The sequence below is a fragment of the Zalophus californianus genome, chromosome 4 (assembly GCF_009762305.2).
Source record: "Zalophus californianus isolate mZalCal1 chromosome 4, mZalCal1.pri.v2, whole genome shotgun sequence".
Lineage (NCBI taxonomy): Eukaryota > Metazoa > Chordata > Mammalia > Carnivora > Otariidae > Zalophus > Zalophus californianus.
Window position 1 is genome coordinate 14,081,059 of NC_045598.1, and position 26,385 is coordinate 14,107,443.

General features: G+C 53.2%; 1 protein-coding gene across 5 annotated transcripts in view; it reads right to left on the reverse strand.

Moving 5' to 3' along the window:
- The window catches only part of CAPZB (capping actin protein of muscle Z-line subunit beta), a 132,238-nt gene that overhangs the window by 35,652 nt on the left and 70,201 nt on the right, over nt 1-26,385 (reverse strand). For all 5 annotated transcript variants that reach the window (XM_027615296.2, XM_027615333.2, XM_027615305.1 and 2 more), the window contains exons 3-4: nt 6,524-6,645; nt 1,065-1,178 (exon numbers count right to left, since the gene is read on the reverse strand). In XM_027615296.2, the coding sequence (XP_027471097.1) occupies nt 1,065-1,178; nt 6,524-6,645 (236 nt within the window). The remainder of the gene's footprint in view (nt 1-1,064; nt 1,179-6,523; nt 6,646-26,385) is intronic.

The window sequence follows — 26,385 nt, forward strand, 5'->3', positions numbered from 1 at the left end:
GTGGAAAAATGACAGACCCAGGGCCAAATCCCACCCACCTCAAGGCTCAAGAAGTGGTTTTTACATTTTTCGGAGTCGGGGGGGGTTACAGTTTTAGAAGGTAATACACGTAAAATACGAAAACAGTAAAAGTAAATGACAGAAACTTCTATGACCCATGAAGCCTAAACTGTTAGCTTGCCGTCTGGCCCTTCACAGAAACGTCTGTGGACCCCTCTCTGAAATGACCGAGTTTGTACAGTGGTAGTACTGTGTCTTTTACAGTTGTGCTCTATTTTCAGTGCAAAACTCACTTTACCATGAGATTCTACTGTGGTTCAGGAAAAAATGCTTCAGGGACTAACCTTCTCCAGAGCCCTTCCTTGTAAGGTGGGTGAATAATGGCCGCTCTTTTTGGTGGTATGGTGGGCGGCAGGCCCAGATGGAAGCAGAAAAGAGAGGTGGGGATCTAAGCAGACTCAGCAAAAACCTTTCCAAAACAGGGGCTAAAGCCCCAAAGACCTCAGGAGTCAGCGACACGGAGGATAAGAGAGGGCAAGGGCCCGACAGAGGCAGGGGTCTCTGAGCTGCAGGTACGACCGGTCAGGGGCATGCAGGGTAGTAACAACAGGGGGGCTTCTGGAGACAGACAGGCCTGATTGATTCCTGGCTCTGCCTCTTGCCTCAATCTTTTGAGCCTTCATTTCTTCATCTGAGCAATGGGGACTAAAATAGCTATGGTGTTTGTAAGGATCTGAGACAACACACAGAATGTGTGCGGCACTGGGTCTGATACACAGTGGGGTGCTGGCCCGGGGGTACCTGCTATTATCAGAAGCACGACCTGGGGCCTGCACAGGCAGGTCTGTGCATGGTAGCGCTCCACCGCCGAGGCCCCTCATAACTGCCCCAGTCACCAGGCCGGTGCCCATCATCCTGCCATCAGGGCTCAGTTTTAATTCATTATTCGTTAGGTGAGCCAGGTGACAGGTTCAAGGAAGGCTGCTTGGCCTGCACACACTCTCCTTTGTGATTTACTTATCAAGGTTGCGGGAGCCGAAGCGGGAAGGGAGGAAGTCACTCACAGGTCTCGATACTGGTCAAAGGCATTGTTGGCTTCCACCTCCAGCTTTCTCAGTCGAGCAGAAGGCATGGCCCCGTCTTCCAAAGGAGGGTCGTACTTGTTACTCCATGGTGACCTGGAGGGGAGGAAGGAGAAGGAAATAACACCAGTCATTCCAGGAGACGTGGCTCGTGAGCCATGAGCCCCGGCAGACTGACATTTCAGAGGAAAAGCCACTACCCATAGCAAAGATGTTTCCAGGCCCTGCAACAAACACGGCTTTCTTGAGGTTTGCCAAGGAAGGGCTCAGGGGCAGACAGGCCTGGGCACAGGCCTCGAGCACCACCTCTCATCAGCTGTTATTCCGGCAAGCTGTCTTGACTTCTCTGAGCTTGCCTTTCCAGGCGTGTTAAACAAGGCTACCATTTGCTACCCACAGGGCTGTCGTGAGGAGCAAAGGAGAAGACACACCAGGTGCCCAGACCAGAGCCGGGCATGTACTGTCAACGATGTGACAGCTTCTTACGCTTTTCCTAATATCCCCTTGTTTTCACCATTGTACTGATCAGCAGATGCCCCTCTTGCCTCCCTAACCTGCTGGCAGCTCTGGATAAATGTTTACTCCAGAGACCTTCCTACTGAGCTAAGGACTAAGACAGCTGTTGGTCATAGAGGCAGGCCGACTACACGCGAGAGAACCTGAGGGGTCCTATTCTCCATGAGAACGGGAGAGCCTTCCCATCTGAGATCATGGGCAAATACAAAGCCTGCTAAGTTTGGGGCGCCTGGGTGGCTCAGCCATCTGGGTGTCCAACTCTTGCTTTCGGCGCAGGCCGTGATCTCAGGGTTGGGAGATCGAGCCCCGTGCCGAGTTCTGCGCTCAGTGGAGTGTCTGCTTGAGATTCTCCCCCCCCCCGCCCCTCCCCACACTTGCGTGCCTCTGAACGGACACACACACTCTCTCTATAAATAAATAAATGAAATCTAAAAAAAAAAAGACTAAGTAATGAGAACCAGCCTCTGTTTTTCCAGCCCAAAGACTTGCTGCATTAAAAAAAGTATATTTTGCCACATCAGGAAAGCATTTAATGACAGAGAGTACCGGAAAGGGGGGTTCTAGGGGAAGTATCTCCTCGTTAATTCCTGCAGGTGGAGTTCAGAGAAAGAATGAGAACGAAAAGGTGAGAGGAATGGAGGCTGGTGGCAGTGCTGTGGGCCATGCACAAAGTCCTTCCCACTCCTGGGTGGTTTGAAACCCCTCGACATCATCACCTTTCCCATTTCCCCTGCTGACAAGCAAACGTCACCTCACAGAAGGCTCAAAAGAACCTTTCAATTTGGAATTGATGTTATGGAAAAAGGGGATCACCGTCTTCAGAACCCCCGTTTTAATGAATTATGTGCACAAACATCATTCTTCTAGGGAATCGGTGCCCCGCCCCACCCCGGCACCTACATCAGCAACTCACAAGTGTGGAACCAGAGTAAGCTGGGTGGCCGCTCCCCAGGACCGCCTCCACACAGAGGTCCCAGCTCTCTCAGCTGCTGGGCCACCAACGGCGAGCAGGGCAAGGGTCACTGCCCCTGGTTCCCAAAACTCTAGGCAGCAGTAGCCCCGACTACTTTGAAGCACAAGGAGCCTTTGGAAACCCTTCTCTCCAAGCTGACCATTCCACCCTGCCATTCTCCTCACTTGGTACAGAGACTTTACAAGAATGGGGTACGGTGCTCCCTTCTGCCCCATGACCAGTAGCCAGCTCTGTGATCACCCTGGACTGGGCACACGGCATGGGAAAGAGTTGTCCGGTAAGCCAGGACGCATCTGGCTTAGGAGGCAGGTGTGAAGCTGACACTGGGCATCCTCACATCCTCGCCGAGGGGCCTCTCCCTTTCAGAGCACGGCTGATGTGTCTGTTCTTATTGTCAGAACCCGTCTTCCTCATTCCCCCCAAACTGTGCTGCCTCAGGGAACTTTACTCCAGGACAGAAATGGTCTATATCGGCATTGTCCAAAATGGCAGCCACTAGCTTCAGAAGGCCACTGAGTATTTGAGATGTGACTAGTGCAACCAAGGAGCTGTATTAATTTTACTTCATCTGAATTAATGCAGACAATTCTGGAACAGAGGTTCCAAGAGGGCCAGTCTTTCCTGTCTTTTTCTCCACGGTTTGCTCAGCACCTAGAACAGAGCCTGGCATTCAACCACACGCTCATTTAAGAAAGCTGTTAAAAAGGTGACAAAATCCTTGCACCTCCCCCAGAAGCCCCCACAGCCCCCCCACTTCCCGAGGCTGCAAGGGCATGTGGGGAAGGAGCCTGTGCTGTCCGCCCCCTGCCCCAGCACCGACCACAAGCTCCTGGGCATTGAGCGCTGGTGATGGGCCAAAGCCTTACAGCACGGGGTGGGAAAGAAAGACCCGAAGGGATTCTGCTGGTGGTCTTCCAAACCAAGAGAGAAGGAGCCACCTTCTGCTTTTTCTGAGGGAAACCTAAGCACCTAAAAACAACAACAAAGGCCTCCCAGCAGATCCCGAGACAAAGACTGAGTGGAAGGGTGCCGTCCCCACCACTAGGCTTGCCAGGGGCTAGCGGAAGAGACTCCGAGGCCCCCCTTCCCGACGTGCCCTGTTCAGGACTTCTCCGCATACACCCAGGTCTGACCTTCGTTCCCCCAGCTACACAGCCTTCGCCTTCCCGTGGGCCTAGAAGACCCTCTCCAACTGGCTTTCATTTAGAGGCGACCTGATTAGACACAAGAGCCCCTCTCTCTTGCAGACCGGGGGCCTGGAATTTTCACGAAGCCTGTAACTCCCTTTTCTCCTGGCTCACAGACGGCAGCATCTGAAGCCGTTAGTCCTGGAGCCGGGGTAATTGTAGCTGGGGGAAAAAATCATAACATTACCCAGAATATTCTTAGTGGAAGGGGCACTCAGAACACATTTAAGAGCTTAAATGGAGGCCATTTGAAAAAAGACAGATGGACAGGAACGGTTAGATTTCAAAAGTCAGGCCTTTCATTTCCCTCAGAGAATGCTTTTTGTTTGAGCTAACAGGTTTCAAACGGTGCTGCAGGCAGTGGTCACGCCATAAGGATCTTATTTAAGTGAACGATCAAACACAGTTAGGATGGAAATGTGTGGGGAGAATCAGAAGACCTTGAAGTTTTATACCGAGAAGGGGGAAAAGGAAAGAACAGTCCTGTGCCCTGACATCCCGGGCTCCTCTTTGGCTGAGGTCCCCCAAGGCCTCTTGGCGATGCCCCAGGAACGCGGGAGCTGGCGGGGCAACCCGGAGGGGCTGCAGGCACCAAGCCCCGGGCAGCCCGGCCTGGGCATGGACGCTGGCCATGGAAACAATTCCAGCCGTCCCCAGGCTGCCGGGGACCAGCTGCCATACACAGCGAACCAGAGTTTGCAGGTGGAAACAAGAAATATGCTGACGACACTGAGTGAGTAAGACTCAGCTCAAGGATCGCCTCTTCCGGGAAGCTGCCCCTGAACCCTGTGCCCGGAGGGGCCAGCTGTCCCTTGGTGGCATGTCGCCTGGTCCGTCAGACCACTTAGGACAACCACAGACCTCTCTACAGCAAGGACTGGACCTGGCGCTTATGCCCACGGCCCGCACAGTGACTGGCCCTTCCAGATGGAACGCGATCTACCCCAGGGCTGCTCAGCATCCGTGTGTCCACCTCATTCTCACCCTGCCCTCGCTCCTGGAGCTCGGGGCTATCTGCAGCCTACTGGACATCTCCACTGCCATCTAATGGGCCTCTCAGGCTTAAGACGCCCCCAGCAGCTCCTCCCAGAGCCTTCCTCACCTCAACCCACCGTGGCCCCCACCTTCTAGCTGCTCATGCCGGAAGCCCTGCAGTCGCCCTCCACCCCTGTCCACGTGCACGCGCTGCTGCTGGCTCTGCTCTCAGGACCGACCACAAGTCCGACGACCGCTCACCATCTCCACGTGGGTCTCTGGTCTATTCCTGACCTAACGTCCATTTGAAGCTGGCAAAGGGACACAACTATGAAACATCTGTCTGGTCTCTCCGAAAAGTCATTATTAACGAAATTTTTGTAATTCACACCAAGTTCCATGCCCTTCAGCCTTGACGTGTGTCAGTTCTTGCAACCCCCGGTGACTCCGTGCGGCATCCTTCAAGGCCCGGCATGGCTGGCCCTGCTGCGCCCTCTGACCTCACCTCCCGCTCCAGCCTTCCTGCCAAGCTTGATCAAGCCCAACCAGCTCAGCACCAGAGGCTCTTCTCCCAGACCGCACATGACCCCAGTCCCGTTTCACGTGTTAGCACTAAAAGAAGTGCCTTCCCTGACTTTCCATCCCACCTCTCCTGCCCCCCGTCCTTTTTTATTTTCCTGACTCACTTTTCCCAGTCTCTGTCACTTCTGCATTTGCTGGTGACTTGGCCTCCTCACTGGGATTGCAGCTCCATGGAAGAGGGACTTAGACTAGTGCCCTGCACACACAGTACACGCTGACAGAGATGTTACTGCGCATTCTGCTGGAAGAATGAATGCTCGTATTTCCAGATACGTGAGCAAACCAAAGACCAGAGACAACAAGTAATTTGTCAAAGGCCTCGTTGCTACAGGGAGGGGGCAGTGCTGGTCTGGAGCCGATGTCGGCTGACTTCCCTGCTTCCAGCCCTCAGACTCTGCCCCCGCCCCCACCTCCGAGAACATTAAGCTGAAGCTTTAAGACTCAGCCCAGGTTCTATGGCCTCTAAATAAACCTAAAGCAGACTGCATTCCTCCACCATTCTCCAAGGCCCTGACTACAGCAATCCATCACAGAAATGCTGGATAGTTTAGGGATTCCTGATCTTTTTCAAGAGGAAGAACTCCTAGACACCCTTAAAAACCTAGCTTGCACATCACCTCCTTCAGGAAATTTTTCTGGAGTTTCCCCAGCCTCTTCTATGCTCTCCTCAACTTTCAAATAAGCTTGGTCCTGGCGGCATGAACCACAACACACGGTCATCAGCCACGAGGTGCACGTCCTGGTCTAGCACCGTGATAGCTCAGCCCAAGGACTGATGGCAGCCTTGTCATCTACAGCCCTCAGCACGGCGAGGAGGAGAGAAAGCTGAGTCGCGTGTCTGTTGGACAAAGCCTCATCCAAATCCCTCGCCCACACAGGCCGTCCTCGTGCTCAAGACCCCCATACCGGGCACACCCTGTACCTCACAACCTTAGCAGGACTTCACGTAGTTTCCGCGCTGTAACAAGGGCCTTCTCCCCTTAGCCTGGAGGCTCTGCCAGGGCCAGGGGCCCTTTGTTCCCTGCTGAGTCTCCAATGCTGACAAGAGACCCTCCACAAACCTCTACTGGTTGACTGGATGGAAGGATGGACGGGAGGATGGGGACAGGGAGGGAGAGCGGGAGGAACGACAGAGAGGACAAGGGCCGCCGGGCCGCCGGAGTTCAGTGGTCCCGGGCGGCAGTGGCTGGCTCTGGCCGGGCGCTCACCTGTACGAGTCCCCATCTCTGTTGTAATCGCACAAAAGGTAATCCTTTCCCACCACCTTGTCTCTGGCGATTTTCAGGGGCTGGTCAACAGAAGACAGGAGATCTTCGCACAGACTGGGGACCTGGTGGAAAGAAAGGAAAAAGGCAGAACCAGGGTTAGAACAACACGTCCGACCCAGGTTGGCTCATGGCAACTGGAGCCACATCATGGTCAGCACATTTAACATCTGGCCCTTGGTACTCTGCCAGAATCCTGGGCCCGTTCTTTCCTTTTCCACATGTGTCTGATACTGACTGTGTCCTTCCATAAAGAAACCTGTTCTTGAATTACAGCAGAGCGTGATTTCCAACACAGCCTCCCTTCCAAATCTGCGTGCAGCTTTAATTACCTGGTCGCCAGGGTGGTCTGGTACATTTAAGTATGTATGTGCTTGGTATTGGTCTCTGGTGGGCAAAGTACAAGCTCAAGTCCTGAGAAGAAGGTAAACATTTGAAATACACAGGAATCCAAAGAACTCTGAGAATAACCCGTCCGTGTTGGAGAACTCCCACAGGCTCCCATGCTGGGTGGAGTTTCCAGTACTTTCCAGGCTCCGGGCCAAGCATTACCAGGTTGGCTCACAGAGTCGACCCTACCTGCCGCAAAGGTAGCTTCACACCAGCTTGGCACAGCGCCGAGCTCCAGCTGGCTTATCTGAGGTGGACACACGTGGAGCCGCATCCCTGAGGAGGAGGGCGGCCCGGGGGCCTGGGCCAGGTAGGGCTGACTCCCAGGGCAAATCCTGCTGAACTGGACACATGGCCCTGCCAGTAACCAGGCTGCTGGCCTCCTCCTCCCAATTCAAACATCCATTTCCACCAAAATATTCCAGGAAGGGATGGCAGTACTTTTAGAAACAGATTCCTTTGGGCTTGAGTCACTTCCATGCTATATTTTCAATGTGCTGACTTATTCGTTTCATGGCCCTGGGTTTATGGAGGCCCCACCATATCGTTTACCAGGCCAGTGGCTGCCAACTGCACCAAAAGTCCTTCCAAATGGAAAAGTTAAATCATATGGCAAAGATACCCAGAAGAGCCTCTCAGCAGGGGGAGGAGACTGCTACAGCAGTTCCTGTGTTCCTCCCAAAGACCCTGACCGCCTCCAGAAAGGTGGGGGCAGGGGACTGCCCCCTCCTAGACCACCCGGCCTCCGTGGGCTTCCCTGGGCCCCTCTGCTGAGCCCCAAGGCCCCGGCTGGCACAACTGGAGGACAGAGACCTTGCCTCGCAAAGCTCTGGCCTCAGTGAAACAATCAGTTCCCTCTACAAGGACCAGTGCGGGTCATCTGGCCCCACAAGAGAGATGCGCACCAGTAACTCCGGTACACAACCTGGGACGCCCGCCCGTGGCCCTCCCCGCCAACACACATACAAACAGGGCTCTTTTTTTCTTTTGTTCTGAGATTTTATTTTTAAATAATCTCTACACCAAACATGGGGCTCGAACTTACAACCCTGGCATCAAGAGTCGCATGCATCACCGACAGAGCCGGCTAGCCAGGTGCCCCCAAATGGGGTGATTTTTCCCAAAGTTAGTTTTGGTGATGAGAACATCAACCCCTTACCATTTCCAAGCGTCTGCCATGTATCCTGCACTGTGCTAGGCCTTTACATACGGCATACTGTCTACCTGGGAGCTAACTCTCATTGTGTGAAGTAGGTCTGTATTACGCCCATTTTATAGACTGTAGACAAATCTCCCCCTCTGGTGGTAACTCCGATTTAATAGACAGCGAAGAGGAAGGACAGAGAACACCAAAGGCACACTGAGGTGGCAAATAACCCCTCCCACTGAAGGTGGCAAATAACCTCCCCACTCAGCAACCAATGGCCACAGAACCTGGAAGAAAGTCCTGGCCAAGACAAGGAAGACTTTAACAGCTTCCACCCAAGGCAGCGGGGATTTCGAAGTAGTCTTGCTTTCCTGCCGTGGGCCCAGGTGAAATGGCCCTGAGCACCTCTGTGCCAGCCTGTCGGACAAGTCCTTTCCCGAAGCATCACCATTTGTTCTGTTGGGCTGCTGCCTTAGCTTCCCTGTTGGGCCCTGACTTCTGCCTCGAACCCCGTTCTAACCGGTCAGGGCCCTGGCACTATTGGCTTGATTTCCGTATCTGTCTAGTGGGGGAAATAAAACCAACTCACTGTGATTTGGGAAATCACACGAGACCATGCATTCGGCATTCAGTCCAGCGCCCAGCACGGGGGGACGCATGCACGCTATAACGGACACTGACATGCCCACCCTCCCTTCTTAGTACTCGGTATCATCTGCTGTGAGTCTTTGACGTCAACGTCAGCCTGGGTCCCACCTGAGTTCACCACACTGCTCCAGACACTGGATAAAAATGCAGAATCCGGTTCTTCTGAACCCCAGTTCTGCCTGTGACCAGCTGTCTCCCCTTCCCCACCTGTCATGCTGCTTTGCAGCTACATCCCCCAACCTAAGACAGCTTGCGAGATAATGGGATCTGTATAAAACAGACTCCGCTGCGCTGCTGTCCAAAAGGTTAATGCACGGATCAGAAGTATTTCAATAATTTCTTCCTGGCACTTATACTGACTGAAAGGCGGTTTCAATTTATTTGTTGTCTATCCCCCCCTTCCCTAGAACGTAGATTTTGCGAGGGTGGGGACTTCGATCTCATTCACGGCGGCATCCCCGGTGCCTATGGCCCTAGTGCTGGACACACAGTGAGTGCTCGGTATGTGCATGGGACAGAGGAATTTTACAACGTGGAGCCTCCCAAACACCAATCAGCTTTGTTTTTAAGTTCATAAATTGGTGTGCAGTCAGGATCTTCACCAAAAGAGTTGGTCATCAAGAACTGAACTTTGATGGACACCAGTGGTTCACGTGTGGTTCCAACCAGATATTCTCAGATATGAATCGCGATGTGGTGGAGAAGCCCGAAGACAAAGAGAACTGGTGTGTTTATTACCATGTGACCCTGAGCAGCACAACAATGGTGGCGAGACTGGGAACTAAGAGCCTGGGTTCTAGCCGCTGTGCCGGCTGTTCGTGTGTCGAACACAGGGAGTGAGCTTCGTGGAGACCGGATGCTGCTGGTCTGTGATATGAACATCACTGCTTTGTGAAAATACTTCACTTCAGGTAAAGAAAGACTATAATCAAAATGACATAAAATTCTTCATATAGTTAAATGTATTCACCCTTTATCTGGAGAATGCTTTTTGGGGGCAGGGTATTAAGATGCCTTTAATTTTATGAAATGATAGGTCACGTGGTTTTGTTTTAAAAGTTGGCAACCCAGTGACCTACTCTTCCTCTGTTTTTCTCTCTCCACACACTCCCCCCAGCCTTTAAAAAAAAAAAAAAAAAAGTTTCTGGCCTGCGAAATCAAAAAATGTGGCAGCCACTGGTCTAGAAAATGGGATCCAGCCCTCCCCGCCTGTCCAAGTAGATCAGGGTAACTTTCAAGGTCAGTGTAAAGAACCGGAAGAGACTCCACTCCTCCCACTTTGTAACTCATGTTCTTCAAAGCACAAAGCTAACAAGGGCACGAAGGGTGGGTCTGTGGTACCAGCTGTCCTCAAGAGCCGCTCTCGCTGCCCGCCCAGCCTACCTTTCCTATTCTGGTCACGAAACTTCTCAATCCCATGAGGTCTGGACAACGCTGACCTCCACTCCACCGCTGCCCAATCTGGTATCATGAGAGCACCTGCACGAGCTTCTGAGCGGTGATATTATCTGAGCTCCCACATCCAGCCACCCATGAAAGTCCATGGCCAGGTACTAACCAACCCCAGAAGAACATATATCTAAACTGTCACCACAAAATTACGGCAGCGTGCAGAAAACCACAGAGAACTCCTGAAGACGCAGGAGGATGTGCCCTTCCGTGAAAAGCATCTGGGACGTGATACGGCCAGCCGGTTCTTCACCCAAGCAAGTACAATTTTCACCTTTTGGCTAAACTTTCAAATTGGGCCCACCTTTGTATTCCCTTCCATCAGTCCTGTTTCTTTGACCAAAGATAAAGTGTTCTTTCATCTTCCTGTCATCATGGGGACTGAGAAGTGCAGATGACATGGTGTGCCCACAGACTGGTACCAGAGCAGCTGCCCAAGGGTGCATTCATCACAATCTGGCGCGCCACCCACCAACCTGTCTCGCTTCCACGCCATCTCACCCCCCCACTTCTGCCTGCAGCCTCCCAACAACATCCAGTGCTGCTCGTGGCGCTCTGCGCAGGCAAGTTAGCACATGTGTTCTTCTGCCTAAAAAATATCCTCCCTTATAGGCCTGCTGGAGAAAATACAGGACTGGGCAGTGCATTTTCAATTTCAGATAAACAACGAATCTCAAATACACGGGATATATGTTTTCATTTGCTAAACCTGGCAACCCATCCCAATTCTTCTCTCAAATCCTATGACCCTTCAGAACCCAAACCAAACTCCGACTTCTTTGCCAAGATGCCTAATTCTTTGGAATTCCTGTAGTAACACTGATGTCAACTGAATCCCAAAAGCTTTGGGGATGGCTGTTCTAATCCTGCCATCAGCTATCACTTTACTCCTTCCTCGCTACTTAATAACATTCTTGGAGTCTGAGTGCTGTGAGCCTAGAAAGGCACAGTCCCATTCCCTAGACCCAGCCCAGTGACACGCATGGGGTGGTGGGGGCTCCAGCACGGTCTGCTGACTGATCAGAGGTCCTACTATAAACTCAGAATAAAGGCAGTTTACCTCTGTCATCAATTAGTTACCGGCACTCTCCCGACACTCAACCCCGAAGGCTACCCCCACTCAGTTCTGTCATGTGCTTAGAAGAGTGGAAGAAATCACATTAAGTCTCAAGGATCATGAGTTTGCAGAGCAATTTAAATGAAAGGACAGGTCCAAACAAAGCCAAGAGTTCACTCTGGGGTACATGTGTCATCAGCTACACTGCCCCTGAGCGAGAACACATGGTTGGTGCCGACACCCGAGGGCCGGATGGTTTCTGTCCAAGCTGCCCATCTGAACTGCTTAACAGCCTCTGTGAGGAATGTTCGGATAACACCAAAGGTATGAGATCAGTCCACGCTGTTGGGGGGACCTGAACTTAATTCTAACTGACTTGGAACAGTAAACAACACTGCACTGGCCGGAGCACTGTCCTGGGGGGGTGGGGTTCAGGGCTCCGCCAATTCATTTCTCCACTGCCCCAAGCTCCTCTGAGGCCACACCCCAGAGAGCAGGGAGCACCATGCCCTGTACACCTGAGGAGCTGACACTATCGCCTGACTCCCCGGGCGGGGGCGGGGGGGGGAGGGCACTGGCACAGGAAGGGAAAACCCTAGGAGGAATGTCCTGAGCCCCAGCCGCAGGTGATCCTTTAATAATGATGAGGATAAGGATGGGCAGGCTGCCACAGTCTGCACCTGGGAGTGCACGCCAGGCACTGTACTCTAGCCTCTCCCCTCATCACCTCCTCTACTCTTCAAAACAGCCCTCAATGTAGAACAGTTAGAGAACCGTTGTTTTAAAGAAGGGTCAGCCAGGCCTCAGAGAAAGACCGGGCCTGAGTCGCAGTGCTAATTGCCAGTGGTCTAAGACAGCACATGTGAGATACAGAACAGTTCGGTTGAGTAAAAGTTACATCCACTCCTGCTGTCGCCCCAAACCGAAGGCTTTTCCTACCATCTAACCCAACAGCGGATCATATGAAGACAGATACAAATCAGAAGCTTCCGGCCACAAGTGAGGTTCGTGTCTGCACCGCCATGTGGTTCTATTTTACCTCTTCCCCTTCTCCATTAGTTATTAATGTTGAAAACAATTGTTCAACCAGAAAAAGAAACTTGAGATGAACCCTTTAAAAAGCACAAAAGCCAGACCAGTTCAACTCCATGGATAATCCAATCCACGGCACCCCTGTCCTTAAGAATTGCACCCCTGTAGCTCGGTTCCTTAAAAAAAAAAATGGCCCAACGAACACATTCCATCTTTTGATCTGCCCGCTGGCTGCGCGCCCGCCACCAGAGAGATAAGAATCGAAAACAGACCTGTTTGCTGGGTCGCACACTCAGATGAGTAATGTTGGTGAAATCATGGCTGGGCAGAGGCCTGGCTGGCCCCGCGCCCCGCTCCCCGCATTTGAAGCGCAGGCTCCCAGGCAGCCAAGTGTCCGGATGCCGGAGCTCCGGGCGGCCAGCAGAGGTCTCTGCTTACAGTTGGGTTTGTTCCTTTTATTTTTTCTAAGGCTACAGACTTTCCCCCTTTTTCCCTAATAAAAATAAACAAACATAAAAATGAAATACAAGACCAAAGGGAGTGTTTGTAGTGACACACATGTTGGTGTCAGAAACAATGTACAGTGTGGCATTCTGGAAAACACCAACCTTGAAATCAAACAAGTTCAAATCCTTGGTTTGCCACTTCCTGGCTGAGTGTACCCTTCCTTAACCTCAGAAATGCGGGCTACAGTACCCGTCTCAGAGGGAAATTCATTCTGCTCAGTGCACGCCGAGTACCCAAGCCAGGGATGTGCTAGGTGCCAAGGACACAGTGGCAGGCAAGACAGGCACACAAAGCCTGCTTGCCCAAAACACGCTCTGGCCACTGGACACCGACACAGCACAAGGAGCCATCCTGGTGGCAAGGGCGGGCCTGTGGGGGTTCGGTGGTCCGGGAGGCGGCACAGTGATGACATGGGAAGGAAGGAAAGAGGGGAGCACTGACATAGGAGCTAGCACAAAAGGCTCTGTGGCAGGAGGTCCCAAGGCCACCCCTCCCAGGACAGGGAACCAGCAACACGAAGGGACTGTGCTGTGGAGCTCCCTGCCGGCACGGAGCCCTCCAGCCACGCCTGGACCTCAGCAGGGACCCTGTGCCCACTGCACAGCGCCAAGCACGGCGAGAAAGGCGCTTTGCGCTTGCTGAACCCAAGGCTACTCAGTCCTCCACCCCCAACCACACAGAGACACACGGACACACACACAGGGACAGGGGTGATGTCCCTCCCTCCCATTTCAGACCCAGCCCTCTTCCAATTAAGCTATCACTTGACTCTAAGAATGACATTCTTCAAATGAAAGTACAGACTGTATCCTTCATTAGATGTCTGTAAATTGTTAAGATGTATGATTAAGACTAGCATTCGAAGGACACGTGAAGCGTAAGAAGCAATTTCCCTATTTCGGAAACATTATGATACAATGAACTGTGTGCACCTCAGATTCAGGAGGCTGGTACAGCAGACTAAGGACCTGCTCACAAATGGTCGCTGGGGGCACAGTCCTCAGGGTCTAAATGAAGCTGGCCAACAGGGCCAACACTAGGAAATCATTTTTGATAACAAATATTTTATTCTACTTAGAAACAAATTTTTCACATGCCATTAACAACAAAGAACTTTCTCAAGAAACAAGTCCCTCCCGGCTTCCTTTTCTTAGGCAGGTGCCCCAAACCACCCCAGGGATAAATAATAAAGGCAAACTTCCTGGGCTGGGTTTCAGCCATTCATACTCAAAACTCCAAAGCTTTGCCTTCTAGAAGCTCACAGCCTGGAATAAGAGGCAAGAACAGTTTTCTAAAGGAAGGGTCAGGAAGGGGCAGAACAAAGAGAAGGCAAATTGAAAGGAAAAATTAAAATCGCTATCTGTGAGTCAACCACAGGCTCTCACACAAGGCTCCTGTTGTCCACATGTAACCTTATGCTTCCCCGAAGGGGATGAACCAGGCACTTGGAGCCTAATTAAATTAACTGTTCCCTGGCCAGGGGCACCACTCCTCCCCCGGTAGAGGGAAGTCAAGAGAAGTCAGGGTCCTTCTAACCTGCCTGCTCCTCTTAATTAAGGCCTTGTCCCTGAGGACAGAGCACAATACACAAACACCTCACAAAGCCAGAGGCTGAAAGGTCACCAGATAGAAGTCGCCATGGCCTCGGTGTGGAGAAGTGTCTGCAGCCTGGGCAGGCAACCGCCCGAGCGGAGCCGGGGCCCCAACGTCCTGCACAGTCCGTCCTGACCCAGGCTGCTCTCCTCCGGGGACCTAATGACCCCTGCCTCTTCCATGCAGCCCCAAAGCCTCAAAGAGGAGGCAGTTCCTCAGCCTATGCTCCTCCAGGCCACAAGGCCCTGGCTGAGGGCCTCGCACCTTCGCACCTTCGGGACAGGGTCTCTACCCTCAGGACAGGGGTGGGGCCTGGCACTGGCAGGGCTCCCAGTGCTGCTGACATGGTCCCTCGAGCAGAGTTTGATCTTCGAAGTTCGAGTCAGACTCTGTAGGAAGCAGGCTCCCAAAATGTTCTTTCCTGCCTCTCCTGGAGGGGGGACCGGGGACTGGCTGGCTGGGGGCGAGGGTGAGTGCGCCCGAGTGACGGCGGCGACAGGGATGGCACTGTGGCTCCACGACCACTGGCCCCCCAGTCGGCCAGAGACTTGAGTTCTCAGCCCCAGGGGGGTGGACGGCCACCCTGCGGAGACCATGGGGCTGGTGCTGGCCCGCAACACAAAGGCAAACGTGGACAGAGCTGTGGCCCTCTTGCTGGACGGCTTCATTGCCAAGGGAGTACCGCACTGGCTGCATTCTTATAGATCACTTCAGATCTTTCGGGAAAAGACCAGGTGAAAGCTACCTGAAACCACCCGTCTAGAATTCGATCTTTTCAGGAAGGCCGTTTGATTTCAGGGGCGGGACAGGAGACCCCCCAGCCTCATTTCCGTCCCCGCAGGCTGGGACCCTGGTGGTGGCAGATGTTCTCTGAAGCGCTGCCGGTGCATGAGGCGCTCCTCCGAGCTCACCCACCGGCTCTCCTTTGACCACCACGGCAGCCCTGCATGACCACCCTGGGGCACAGCGGGGTGACGCGGCCGGGCTGAGGCCCCACAGCTGGTGCCGCCTCTAGCACGGGGCCTGGCGAGCAACCGCGGGCTGAGAACACCTCCGCCAAAAGCATCACCAGTGGGATGGCGGCAGAGAGAAGCACCTGGCCCAAGTGGGCTCTGCGTGGTTAGGTCCCCGTGCACCTCCCTCCTCACAGCCCTGAGGGTAGAGCAGCAGGGTCTCAGCCCGCTTCCTCATCCCTGTGCGTTCAGGGCTGGGCCGGGCCGCAGGCTAAACCTCCACGTGCAAGCCTTCCTGAAAGCTACGAATGGGCTAGCACGGAAATCCACCTGAGTGAGAAGCGCGCTGCCAGGTGGGCAAGGCTGGTGAAATGCAGAAGGTGCCCTACTGCTGAGCTGGGAGGGTTTGCAGAGGGGACAAAGTGCCAGAGATCCAGCCGTGTGTCCTGGCTGAGGGGCAGATTTCCAGAGCGGGTGCAGGTAGGCGGACCAAAGCAATCCCACCGCCACCTGCCGAGGCCCCATCCAGCTCACCGCGGGAGGATCCTCCAGCCGCCCCACCCCCCACCCCCCAGGAGGCCAAAGACCCTGTGAAGCAGCAGCAGAGGCTCAGAGCCACGCAGTCACTGAGTCATATGCCAGACTTCCGGCTCTTTCCACCACATATTCTCCCCAAACTCTCCAAACCACAAACTTTGAAACAACCCTAACAGTCTACCAAAATTCCAGTGATGCGCTTGGTTCCTTTCAAGTGGAATTGTTCGTGCTGTTTTTGTTTGTGTGTGTGTGAGTGGGGCTGGAGGCTAGCACTGATGTGCCACGTTATGGGAGGCATACGCAGAACAAGTCAGGGTCTTTTTCCCCCTTCTCTTAGCATAAAACCATCTTGGCTGGCTGGCCACAACGTTTCCCACTGGATTCCTTCCACTGGATGGATGTCTCATCAGGTTTTGTTTTAATTTCACTGAGTCATCTAGAGAAAATGGCTACGCATGGACCAAAAAAAAGAAAAAAAAGAATAATCTGTAATTCTTCCTACTGGGGAGAAGTCAGCTCCACTTAGGAGCCACCCATGTGTCCTCTTCATTGGCTGGGTCTTCTGGATCAAGAGCTCCTCTCCACTTTGGCCCATAAGAGAGAAAACCCACCCAACTGTATGAGGGGTTAGATACAGTTCCCACCCTCCAGGAGCTCCAAGTCTAGGAGGAGAGAGAGTGGCACAAACAATGTACCCACATACCATGTGCTATGGAGAGGGAGTACTGGATGCTATGGAAACGAAGAGGAGGGCCGCCCAGAGCCCCGCAGGAGGACAGAAGGAGCAGGGGAGTCCAGGCAAGACATGACAGGAGCTGACATCGAGCTGAATTACAGAAAGTGAAGCGTGAGTGTGGTACAAAGTCACAGTGAAGCCTGTGGCACTGAGGTGTAGATGGGGTATCCGCCTGGTCTCAGGAGCACGGCGTGGGGTATAGATGGCTGCACGACTCTGATTATGCTAAAAACCACTGAAATGCACACTTTTCAAAGGGTGAATTTCATAGTATGTGGATTCTACCTCCACAAAGCTGTTTAAAAAAAAAAGTGAATCAAGAGCCGTGTCCCAGGTGGAGAGGACAGGTATACCCAGGGAACCCCAAGTTCAATGCAAATGCAAAAATATCAGTTTGGGTTTTCAGCAGAGAATGCAAGTTTGGGTTGGTGAGCAGTGACTCTGGGCCCCGGGAATCAGAGACAGTGTTAGCTTTCGCTTCACGTTCAGTAGCTACTGGACTGCTGACCCTTACAACCCAGAGCTTTCCACATCAGGATAAATTAATAAATTAACATAGCACATTGTAGGGGACACATCGTCCGCCTGGAAGTCAGAGCTGGGTCTCTAATGAAATGGGGATAGATCGCTCGATGGTCCTGTTTCCTCATCTCTAAAACAGACCAACTGACTCAAATGGGTCTTTTGGTTCTCCCAGGCAGAGAAGAGATGCCTGGTGGGATGCTGGCGGGAGGGACTTAGGGTGACAGGAGTAAGTAGGCTCACCCACCACCCTGTGTTTCGTTAGAGTTTTGTGTAAGATTTAGCTTGAAAGAGGGCTCCACCGATTTAAGAAATGTCTGAAAGCCGCTAGACTAGATGACCAGCAAGGTTCATTTGAGCCTTAAGATCCTGCAAAGTCTCACAGTTCAAGACAGTCTATGTACTTATCTGACTCTCCAGGAAATGGCTTTGCGAGCTAATGAGAAGTTTGTGACGTTCTTCCTAAAACTAACAACATCTGCTGAGCAAGGCACTGTGGGTGATCCCAGAGTGACTAAGAGCTGGGCCTGCCCCCGAGGTGCCCAGCCTCAGGACCCAGACACAGCCCGAGGGAGAAGGAACAGGCTCCCGACCGCAGGGGCCTTGTGCCTCAATTCCAATTCCAGGTTTTTCAAAAATTTCTCTTTATACACAGAACCTACATTACCCCCTCTCTGCTCTCTTCCAGGAGTGAGCTCCCACCCGCCGAGCCTTCCCACCCCAATTCTACTCACTAAAGGGAAGCCCAGGCTTTCCTACTGCCCATGACATAGATCTTCATGAACTCTGGTGTCCCCTTCATTCATGGGAGACCTTCACCAGCAGTTAGCACGCCATCGGCTTTTTACGGGACTGGTGATGGACAGGTCAGAACTCCCAGGCCCCTGACGGACGCGCAGCTGTTCCACGTCCTGGCCCAGGCTCCAGACCTACTTCAAATGTCAGGGAAAGCAGGCTGGGCACTGCTCTCAAGGGCTTTGAATCTGTTCCCCGAATCCGATGTGTGCTCCAGGGGTGACCCAGGTACTCCTCACCCAGGGCCAGGGCCTACTGAGCTACACAAGACTTTCTCACGGCTCTCAGGAAGGAAATGCCTTCTGACTCTCCAGGTCCTGGGGAAGCGGACTCTCTTTCCAACTCACTTTTCTGTCTCGTGTTTCTCATCCCCCAGAAGGCAGGACCTAACCTAGAGAGATACTCTTCAGACCTCCTCAGTGAAAGCCCCCCAGACCTTAGCTATAAACACTGCTCCCTGGGGTCCGCTGGCAACAGGATGCCACACAGTTCCCAAAACACAGAAGCCAGACAGACCCTCCACACTTCAGGCAAGGTAAGGCCAAGGAAGGGCTCTTCGTGCATTTCTGATGAATTATGCCTCCCGGCTCCAGTGAACAAGAACCCCGTATCTTCTTTACCTTGGGACAGCGCGGCCTCCTGCAGCTGGACCTGATCCTGACCTAAGTCGGATTCTTCCGGAACAACTTCCCTGATCTTGTAGTACTGCTGCCCACTAACCAGAACCACAGGAGGACTAAGCTCTTTTGTTCATTTAGCCCAGAAGGAAACCAAAGTGATACTCTAGTCCCTCACGCATCCAGGAGTGCAACAGCTGGCACGCCAGGAGCACCCACTGCCACCTCCCAGAGCCGTGGCAAAGTACACACAACACTAACATGAATGACGACAGAGCACGTGCACGAATGACCCCCAAGAGACCTGAACTTCCCATACACAGGCAAAACAGAAACCAGAGGAAAAAACTTTCCCCAAACAAAAATGGGCGCTTGCAAGGAGACTTGCTGAGTGGCAAACTTTCTGTAAAGATGGAATTTTAAACACAAACACAAAAGGGCAGAGATGTGAGGCAGAGGCGCTGTGCACACAGCTGGGCGGCCCTTTAATTAGGGAAAGATTTGCAAAGCCTGTGGAGCGAAGGCCGATTTTCCCTGGGTCTTGGGAATGGAAAGAACGTGGAAACCAGCGGGGTGACCAACAAGTTCACATTCTGCTTGACACTCGCACTGAGTGTGAAGCCCCGGGTCATTTTCAGCAGCTCTGGTGATTCGTCCCTTGGAGCAACAGGGGACGACACCCTGGTCTGGGACGAGACAGGCTGGACCTGCTCCTTCCTAAGGGGGCTTCCCACAGCATGCAGGAAAGCTCTTCTGTCAAGGTGTTTGAAGGCAGAAACATAATTCCAGGGAAAACTAGTAAGCCCCTCAGACCTAGGGACTGCATTTCTCATTTGCATGTTAGTATATGGCACCTTCATAAGCATTTCTCATGGACTTAAACGTCCTGCACTTGGACAGAAGATCTGTAATAAAACAGAAAAATGATATCCCCCAGCTCCATCCAGGGGGGAACACTTGCCCGTTTGACTCCCAAGTGGTGAAGGAGGCAGCAGTGGTTTTCCCCACACTGCCAACACCCATGTCGCTACTCTTGTTCCGGGACATTGTGATGTCCGAGGCAGCACTGGGGCAAGTCTTCTTAAACAGGGGCTTTAGCTCTACTCTGGAGGATACCCTGTGCCCCCTGGAAGTTATGAGAAGTTCTCAAGTCTAAGAAAGGTTCAGAAACAAAGGCAGAGCCTCTGCGCCCCTTTTCTCTGCCAAAACCTAAGAGCTAAGAGCTCAGGAAAAACAGGAATCGGGGAGCCAACTCTGGGTTCCTCTGGGAGCAGCAGCTGTTACCACCCGGAGCCATGAGGGTCTAGACACCAGGTGACAGAGCGCCTGAGAGCTCTGATTTGGAAAGCCCGAGGTCCCGTGAGATCAGACGAGACAAAGGCGGGTGGTACTGACCGTCCCATAAAGCCCTCAGTGTCAACAGAGCCAGCAAGGCTTCCCAGGAAAGAACTGATGGAGGCTCTTCCAGAGGCAGGCAGGCAGGCTCGTGGAGCAATTTAGGGAAGAGGCACGTTTCCTGGCTCTAATCTTAAAATCTCAATCAATCCATCAATCGCCGTCTCTTCCCTTATGCAGCTAGGAAGTCTGAGGAGCGACTAACAGTTGATCCTCAGTGAGACCGCAGTGTGCACCCATCACCTGCTTCCTGGCAAGGGACTCGTGAGGCTTGAGCCAATGGCCAAAGCTAACAAGGCAGCAAGTCATGGGTCCTAATCTGGACAGAAACACACGCTCCTACTCTTTGTCCAGCTAGCTCCCTTCCTATCACCCTGGCTCAGGCTTCATCTACTCCAAGAAGCTTTCCCTGAAACCCACCACCAAGGGTGGGCTTGGTGCCCCTCATGCTGCTTCCATAGCTCCGTGCTCCTCTCCACTGGAAGCCTTGTATTACATCTATCTGGCTATCCGGCTCCCCCATGCCTGTGGGCTCTTCAGACACAAATACCTTACTTACCGCTCTGACCCATCAGCACAGGTTCTAGCACTCACAAGGGGCCTGAACATGCCTTCACTGGGTGTCCATCCGTGCCGACAACTGGGGATACAAAGCTCAACAGAGCAGACAAGATCCCTACCCTCAGAGAGCTTGGTGGGCAGTGAGGGTCACATAACTAACCCAACCGAGAGTAGAGGGGAGTACCATGGCTGCAGTGACCAAGGGACAGGGTGGGGGGATGAGGCCCAAGCAGAGGTCTGAGAGATCAGCAGAGCTGGTGTGGAGAGGTGTTCCGAGGAAACAGGACAGCATGTACCAAGATCCAACAATACCGGGCACAGGACTTTTGGGAAACCCTAGCAGATCAGTATGGTTGGAGTGGAAGGGCCTTGGGGGAGGGAGGAGGGATGGGCAGGGCTCCAGATCAAGAGTTCTGTTAAACCCAGAATGTTCTCTGGGCTTGATCCTGATGACACTGTGAAGTCAGGCCAGTGGAGGGTCATGATGAAAACTGCATTTTGGAAAGGTTACTCTGGCTGCCGACAGTGAGAAGGGGTGGGTGGGGGACTACAGGCAGGGAGGTCCAGAGGCTGTTACAATAATCTAGTAACCCAGGGGCAATAAATGTCCACCGAACTGCCCTAAATGATAAACATGCCTTCGGCTAACAGGCTGGACAGGGGTGGGTGGCATTCCTTAGAAGCGACTACCCTGGGCACCTGGAACCATGGGTCTCTGCCGGCCTCTAGCCAGCCCGAGCTGCACCCAGTGCTCCTGGGGTCTGCCTCTGTGCTGGACTCTTCCACAAGCCACATACCCTGCTTCCTGCCTTCGCTGCCAAGACCCAAGAGGTCAAGTACTAGAGGGGAGGGCATTCAAGCCCCTCGTCACTGTGAGTGGGTCTGGCACGCCCCACGGCCCGGCTCCGCGCTGGAAAGCAGCACCACCTCCCCGAGCCCGATCAAGAAGCACTCGCCCGCCGCCTGCCACACAAGAAAACGCAGGGCGCTCTGACGAGGGATATCCTTAGAAGGACAGCCGATGGGCCAGCTGCCCCAGTCCCTGTTTCTGTCCTGCACTCGCTCCTTGCTGTCACAGAAGCCCGCGCTCCGTCACGGCAGCTGACGCGACCCATGGAGCGCTCCTCACGTGCACCCCGCGATGCCCCAGCACGTCCCCTTAATCCTTCCACCTGCCCTCTGAGAAGGAGGTGAAGTCACAACTCCTCGCACTGCACCCACAGGGAAACGGAGGCACAGAGAGCCGAAGCGGCTTCGTCAAGGTCACCTACGTCCCTAGGGGGCGCCAGACCCGGGGGACTCTCGGTTGGCTGCCCCTCTGTGCCCTCCCCCTGCTGGGGCCACCAGTGCCGACCCCATGGGGCTGAGGCCTCCTGAGTGACGTTTCAGCTTCTCAAGGCATCTCTGCCCCCTTTCCTCTCCCTCCTCAGACTACATGGCTTAGAAGGTATAGAGGGAGAGCCCCCCATCTCAGAGCTTGGGACGGGTGGGTTTACTGGCCAGTCCAGCTACTACTTATTTAGCACCAACGATGTGGCCAGGCACCATGTGGACCTTGGAGATACGGAGGAGCGGTACTACATTCCACAGGTGCTTTGGACCCGGAGGGCCCTGGGCGCGAACAGTGCAGAATCATGAAGCAGCGCTTTGGCCCGCAGAGTGAGGCAGCCTGGAGGTGGGGCTTCCAGCAGGTCAATGAAACAAGGCGTGCAAATGCTGGGGAAGGAGCAGTAAGCGACTTTCCAGGGCCCGAAGCACATCCCTCATGCCCTCCTTACACTCGGCATGGTCAGGAGGAGGGGAAATCCACTTGTAGGAAGAATAATCATTTCCAGCCTGGGGCAAATTTCCTAAAGCGTTTCGTTCTGAACCCAGACTGTTATTTTAGCTTCCAGTCAGTAGTAATTAAGTGTGCCTACACATTCCAGAAAAAGGAGAGAAGGAGATTAACGATAATTAAATCTCTTCTGTATTTGGCCCCAAATCTCTCCTCGAGTGGCCTGCCGTCAAGATACTTACGACCTCCATCTGACACAACTCCTACCAGCACCATCTGTAACATCAATTCTGGTCCTGGCGTGAAGGTTTCAATTACACACGAGGTAACAGGCCCCCCAGGACCCGAGAGTCTGGAGTTTTACAAGTGCCGTCCTTCCCGGTTCTCCTGCACATAATACATCCAGAATCTGGTTGGGGATCATTTGCAGAGGGGACGGCACAGGGACAGCCCCTTTGCGAGGCCTCTCAAAGGCAGGTTCTGCGCCTGTTGTGATTGACAGGGTCTCTAATGAACCTTAATTGTGAGCGCAACAGGCCCAGGAAGGCAGCAACAGATGTGGCAACACGGCAACCGCAAACCGCCTGACTAATGAATAAAAAGTGTCCCCCCTGATGAGTCCAGTGACCCAAAAAAGGAGAGTGGAATCATTCTTCACCCCTGCACCTTTTCTAGAGCACTGACTCCTTAATGCAAGCAATGGGAAGCCTCTCGGGGGCTGGAAGGAACCTGCCTCTGCCCTCCAAACAGAAAGGGACCAGGCAACAGCGCTACTTGGTGGTGGCATGCGGACCTGGGGTCATGTGATCACCACCATGGCCACCTCCACCAGCATTTCATCTCTAACAATGGAAGGCTAGAACAGGCTGTCCTTTCAACGTGGGAAGGGGAAAGTTCCACTCTGCGAAGACTGAATAACCTCTTGCAGGTGCTAAAGACTGTGACGATATCTGCATTCAGAGGTCAGCCAGGGACCTGCAGTGACAAGGAGGAAGCTATTCCTGGAGAAGCCGTGGGCACAGACAGCATGGCAGGAGGAAACTGGGCATCTGAGTCTGATGGACCTGGGGTTGATCCTGACCCTGCTACTTACTAATGAGCTGTGAGGCTCTGACCAACTTATTAAGCCTCTCTGTTTCCTCATCTGTAAGATGTGGTGTGTGCTCTAAAGAAACTAAGTATGTGAAGGGTCAAGAAAAGTCTTTGGCAGCTGAAAACCAGGCGACCAGCAGAGTTTTCATTCATTTGCACGATGGCTGCATCAGACTTGGGGCAAGAACCCATCGCAGACAGCTACCTACTCTAAGCCAAGGACCGTGCTAGAAGCTTTACACACACCATCTCTAGTTTTCAAGGGCAGTGACATCAGGCCCACCCCCCGAGGTGAGGAAGCCGTGGTTCAGAAGTCACCCAGCTCAGACATGGTGAAGACGAGAGCTCAGCTCAGCGGGGCCTTCCGGTTTCCAGGCGCTCACCCATATTGGGTCTGGTGCTCCAGACGTTATCAGGCACCCAGTGTCAGACTCACAGGCATCCCAACGCTTCCCAGCCAAGAACTTTACAGGTGCTCCATCTCCAAGCATACTACAACAGGCTTCTGTAGCCTGACACATAAAGGGTATATGGAGAGCAGGGAGATCATTAAATAATCAGTCTGTGTCCAAGGAAATGTGCCGAATAGATGGGCACTCTGCCGCAAGCCCAGCCCAAACATCCATGCCGTGGCTAGTGGCCCCTCGTAGGCATATTTCTGCAGCAGGGCAAGAACAGGCGGTAGCGGGTGAGGTGCTAACATAGCCTCCCCACTATGAGAAACAGACTCGGGGGAGGCTGAAGGGGAAGAGCCAGGGGATGGGGAGGCCCACTGCTGGGTGACTATGGAGGAGCTGCAGACGTGGACTTGGGGGCTGGTTCTCAATCTGGGGGGGTGCCTGGGGGTCACGCTGGCAGTGCGGAGCGGGGGTGACTGGAGATGGAGGTTCAGGCTGGGACAAGACAGCAGCAATCCTGATGGGATGGAAGGAGGCCGAGGCACGGAGAGCAATAAACTGGACTACAGAGTGGGGTCCTGAGGGTCCCAGGTCCTAGGTGGCCTGTCCTGGATGACGTCCACGTGCTTGTGTGGCACCTGTGGAGGACTGAAGTGAAGGCGACAAGCTCGAGTGAGCAGGGAGGCTGCGGGATCCACTGCCCGGTCCTTGGACAGATCCCACCCCCCACCCGTCCCACCATGCAGCCACTTTGTTTAGCTCCCCCACCAGGGCTTCCAAAGGACTCTGAGCATTATGAACTCAGGGAGCTGAAGCAGGGAGCAGAGTGCCCGCCAAAGTCCCCAGGGAGAGGAGAGGACACACAGGCCGGGAGCCCCCCTCTGCCAGGACGGGATGAGAGGCAGGACACTCCATCACCCCACTCTGCGGAATGACAGCTGTCCTTCCTGGCCACAACACCGGTCTCGGACCTCCTCTGCTGACCCTGGGGTCGAGAGCGATGGCATCTCCCTGCATCTCTCTTTCCATCCCGTCAGAGGCATGCCCACTGTCAGAGTTCACAGAAGGTGAGGAAATGGTTTTCAGGACCATCTCAGATGCCTAAGTGGAGGGCCTCCTCACCGCCTCCTTCCCAGCTTAAATACACCAAGTCCCTGCACTGGCACACTGGGTTCTAACCCCTCGTGAGAGTCAGGACTGGTACTGTCCACCTGTGCAAACACGGGAAGGCTGCCAGAACCCAGGGTTACAAGAGGTCCTGGAAAGCCAGTGAAGGAGGAATCAGCCAGCATTTACCAAGCACCTGCCATGCACGTCGGCACATGACGTACATCCCCACACCCTCCCAAGTGCTCCAGGAATGGGGTTTTCTTACCCCCATCTCGTATGCTGGAGCAAACTCTGGAGGTGAAGAGACCTGCCTGTGCTCTCAAAGCTGGAAGGTGACTCATCAGGATTCAAGTCCCAGTCAGCCTCGATCCACCCACGGAAGTAAGCTGCAGAAGCAATGGAGCCCCACCCCAGGGCAGGGGGGCATCTGCCAGAGGCCCCATCTGCTCGGCTCTCTACATTTTTACCGTACACGGCAAGTTATTCGGTCACAGACCTGACAGAAATCAACGCCGCTTCTGCCAGCAAAAGGGGATCCTGAAAGGAGGGACCTCAACATAACGGTATCCACGACGATGGGACTCAGGTTCTGAGATTATGACCATCTGGCCCTCACTTCACAGACCCAGAGAGACCTGCCGATCACAAAGAAGTTAGTAGCAGAACCAACGCTACAACCGGGGTCCTTGGCTTCCGGTAAGATTTGCTTAATGTCACAGTGCTTTCTTCCTACCTTCCTATTTCCCCCACTACAAAAAGAGCTGTAAGTTCTCTGAAGCAGTTCTCTATTTGAAGAAACCACAAGGAAAGCTATGTTCTTTATATGCTGTTTTACCTAACAATTACAAAACTTGTAAACTTGGCTAACATCACACGGCCACTGCCAAAAAGGGTCTAGAATCCAGGTCATTTGATATGCAGGTTATAAACCTTTCTAGGAAACGAATGTTTTCCAAAGTGGATTCCAAGAAAGTGAGTTAGAGAAAGGCTAGGTCCAAGGAAATGTTTTTAACTGCAGGACTTCCCAGAACCTTTAATAAGACAACATGGATGGCAAAGCTCCTAGATGGCAGAGTGGGCCATGCTCTCCCTATTGCTCACGGTCTTTGTTCAAGAGGCTCAACTAAGGTGAGCTGACCAATTTCACGACAGTCAGGCAACATGCAGGTTGCATCCAGAAGAAATTCGATCCATCCACTGAGCAGAAAGCCAGGTCATCCATGAAGGCCACTTTTCCAGCCATCCTATCCTGTTTCATTTTGCACTCCTCCGAGAAGGACACAGAGGATGAGTAAGAGACATCTGCACTGCTCCCTCTGTGACTCACCTGTCTATGTACCTGGCTCTATGTCCTAACAAAGCATTCCCACTTTTTTTTTTAAAGATATTATTTATTTATTTGACAGAGAGAGACACAGCGAGAGCAGGAACACAAGCAGGGGGAGTGGGAGAGGGAGAAGCAGGCTTCCTGCAGAGCAGGGAGCCCGAT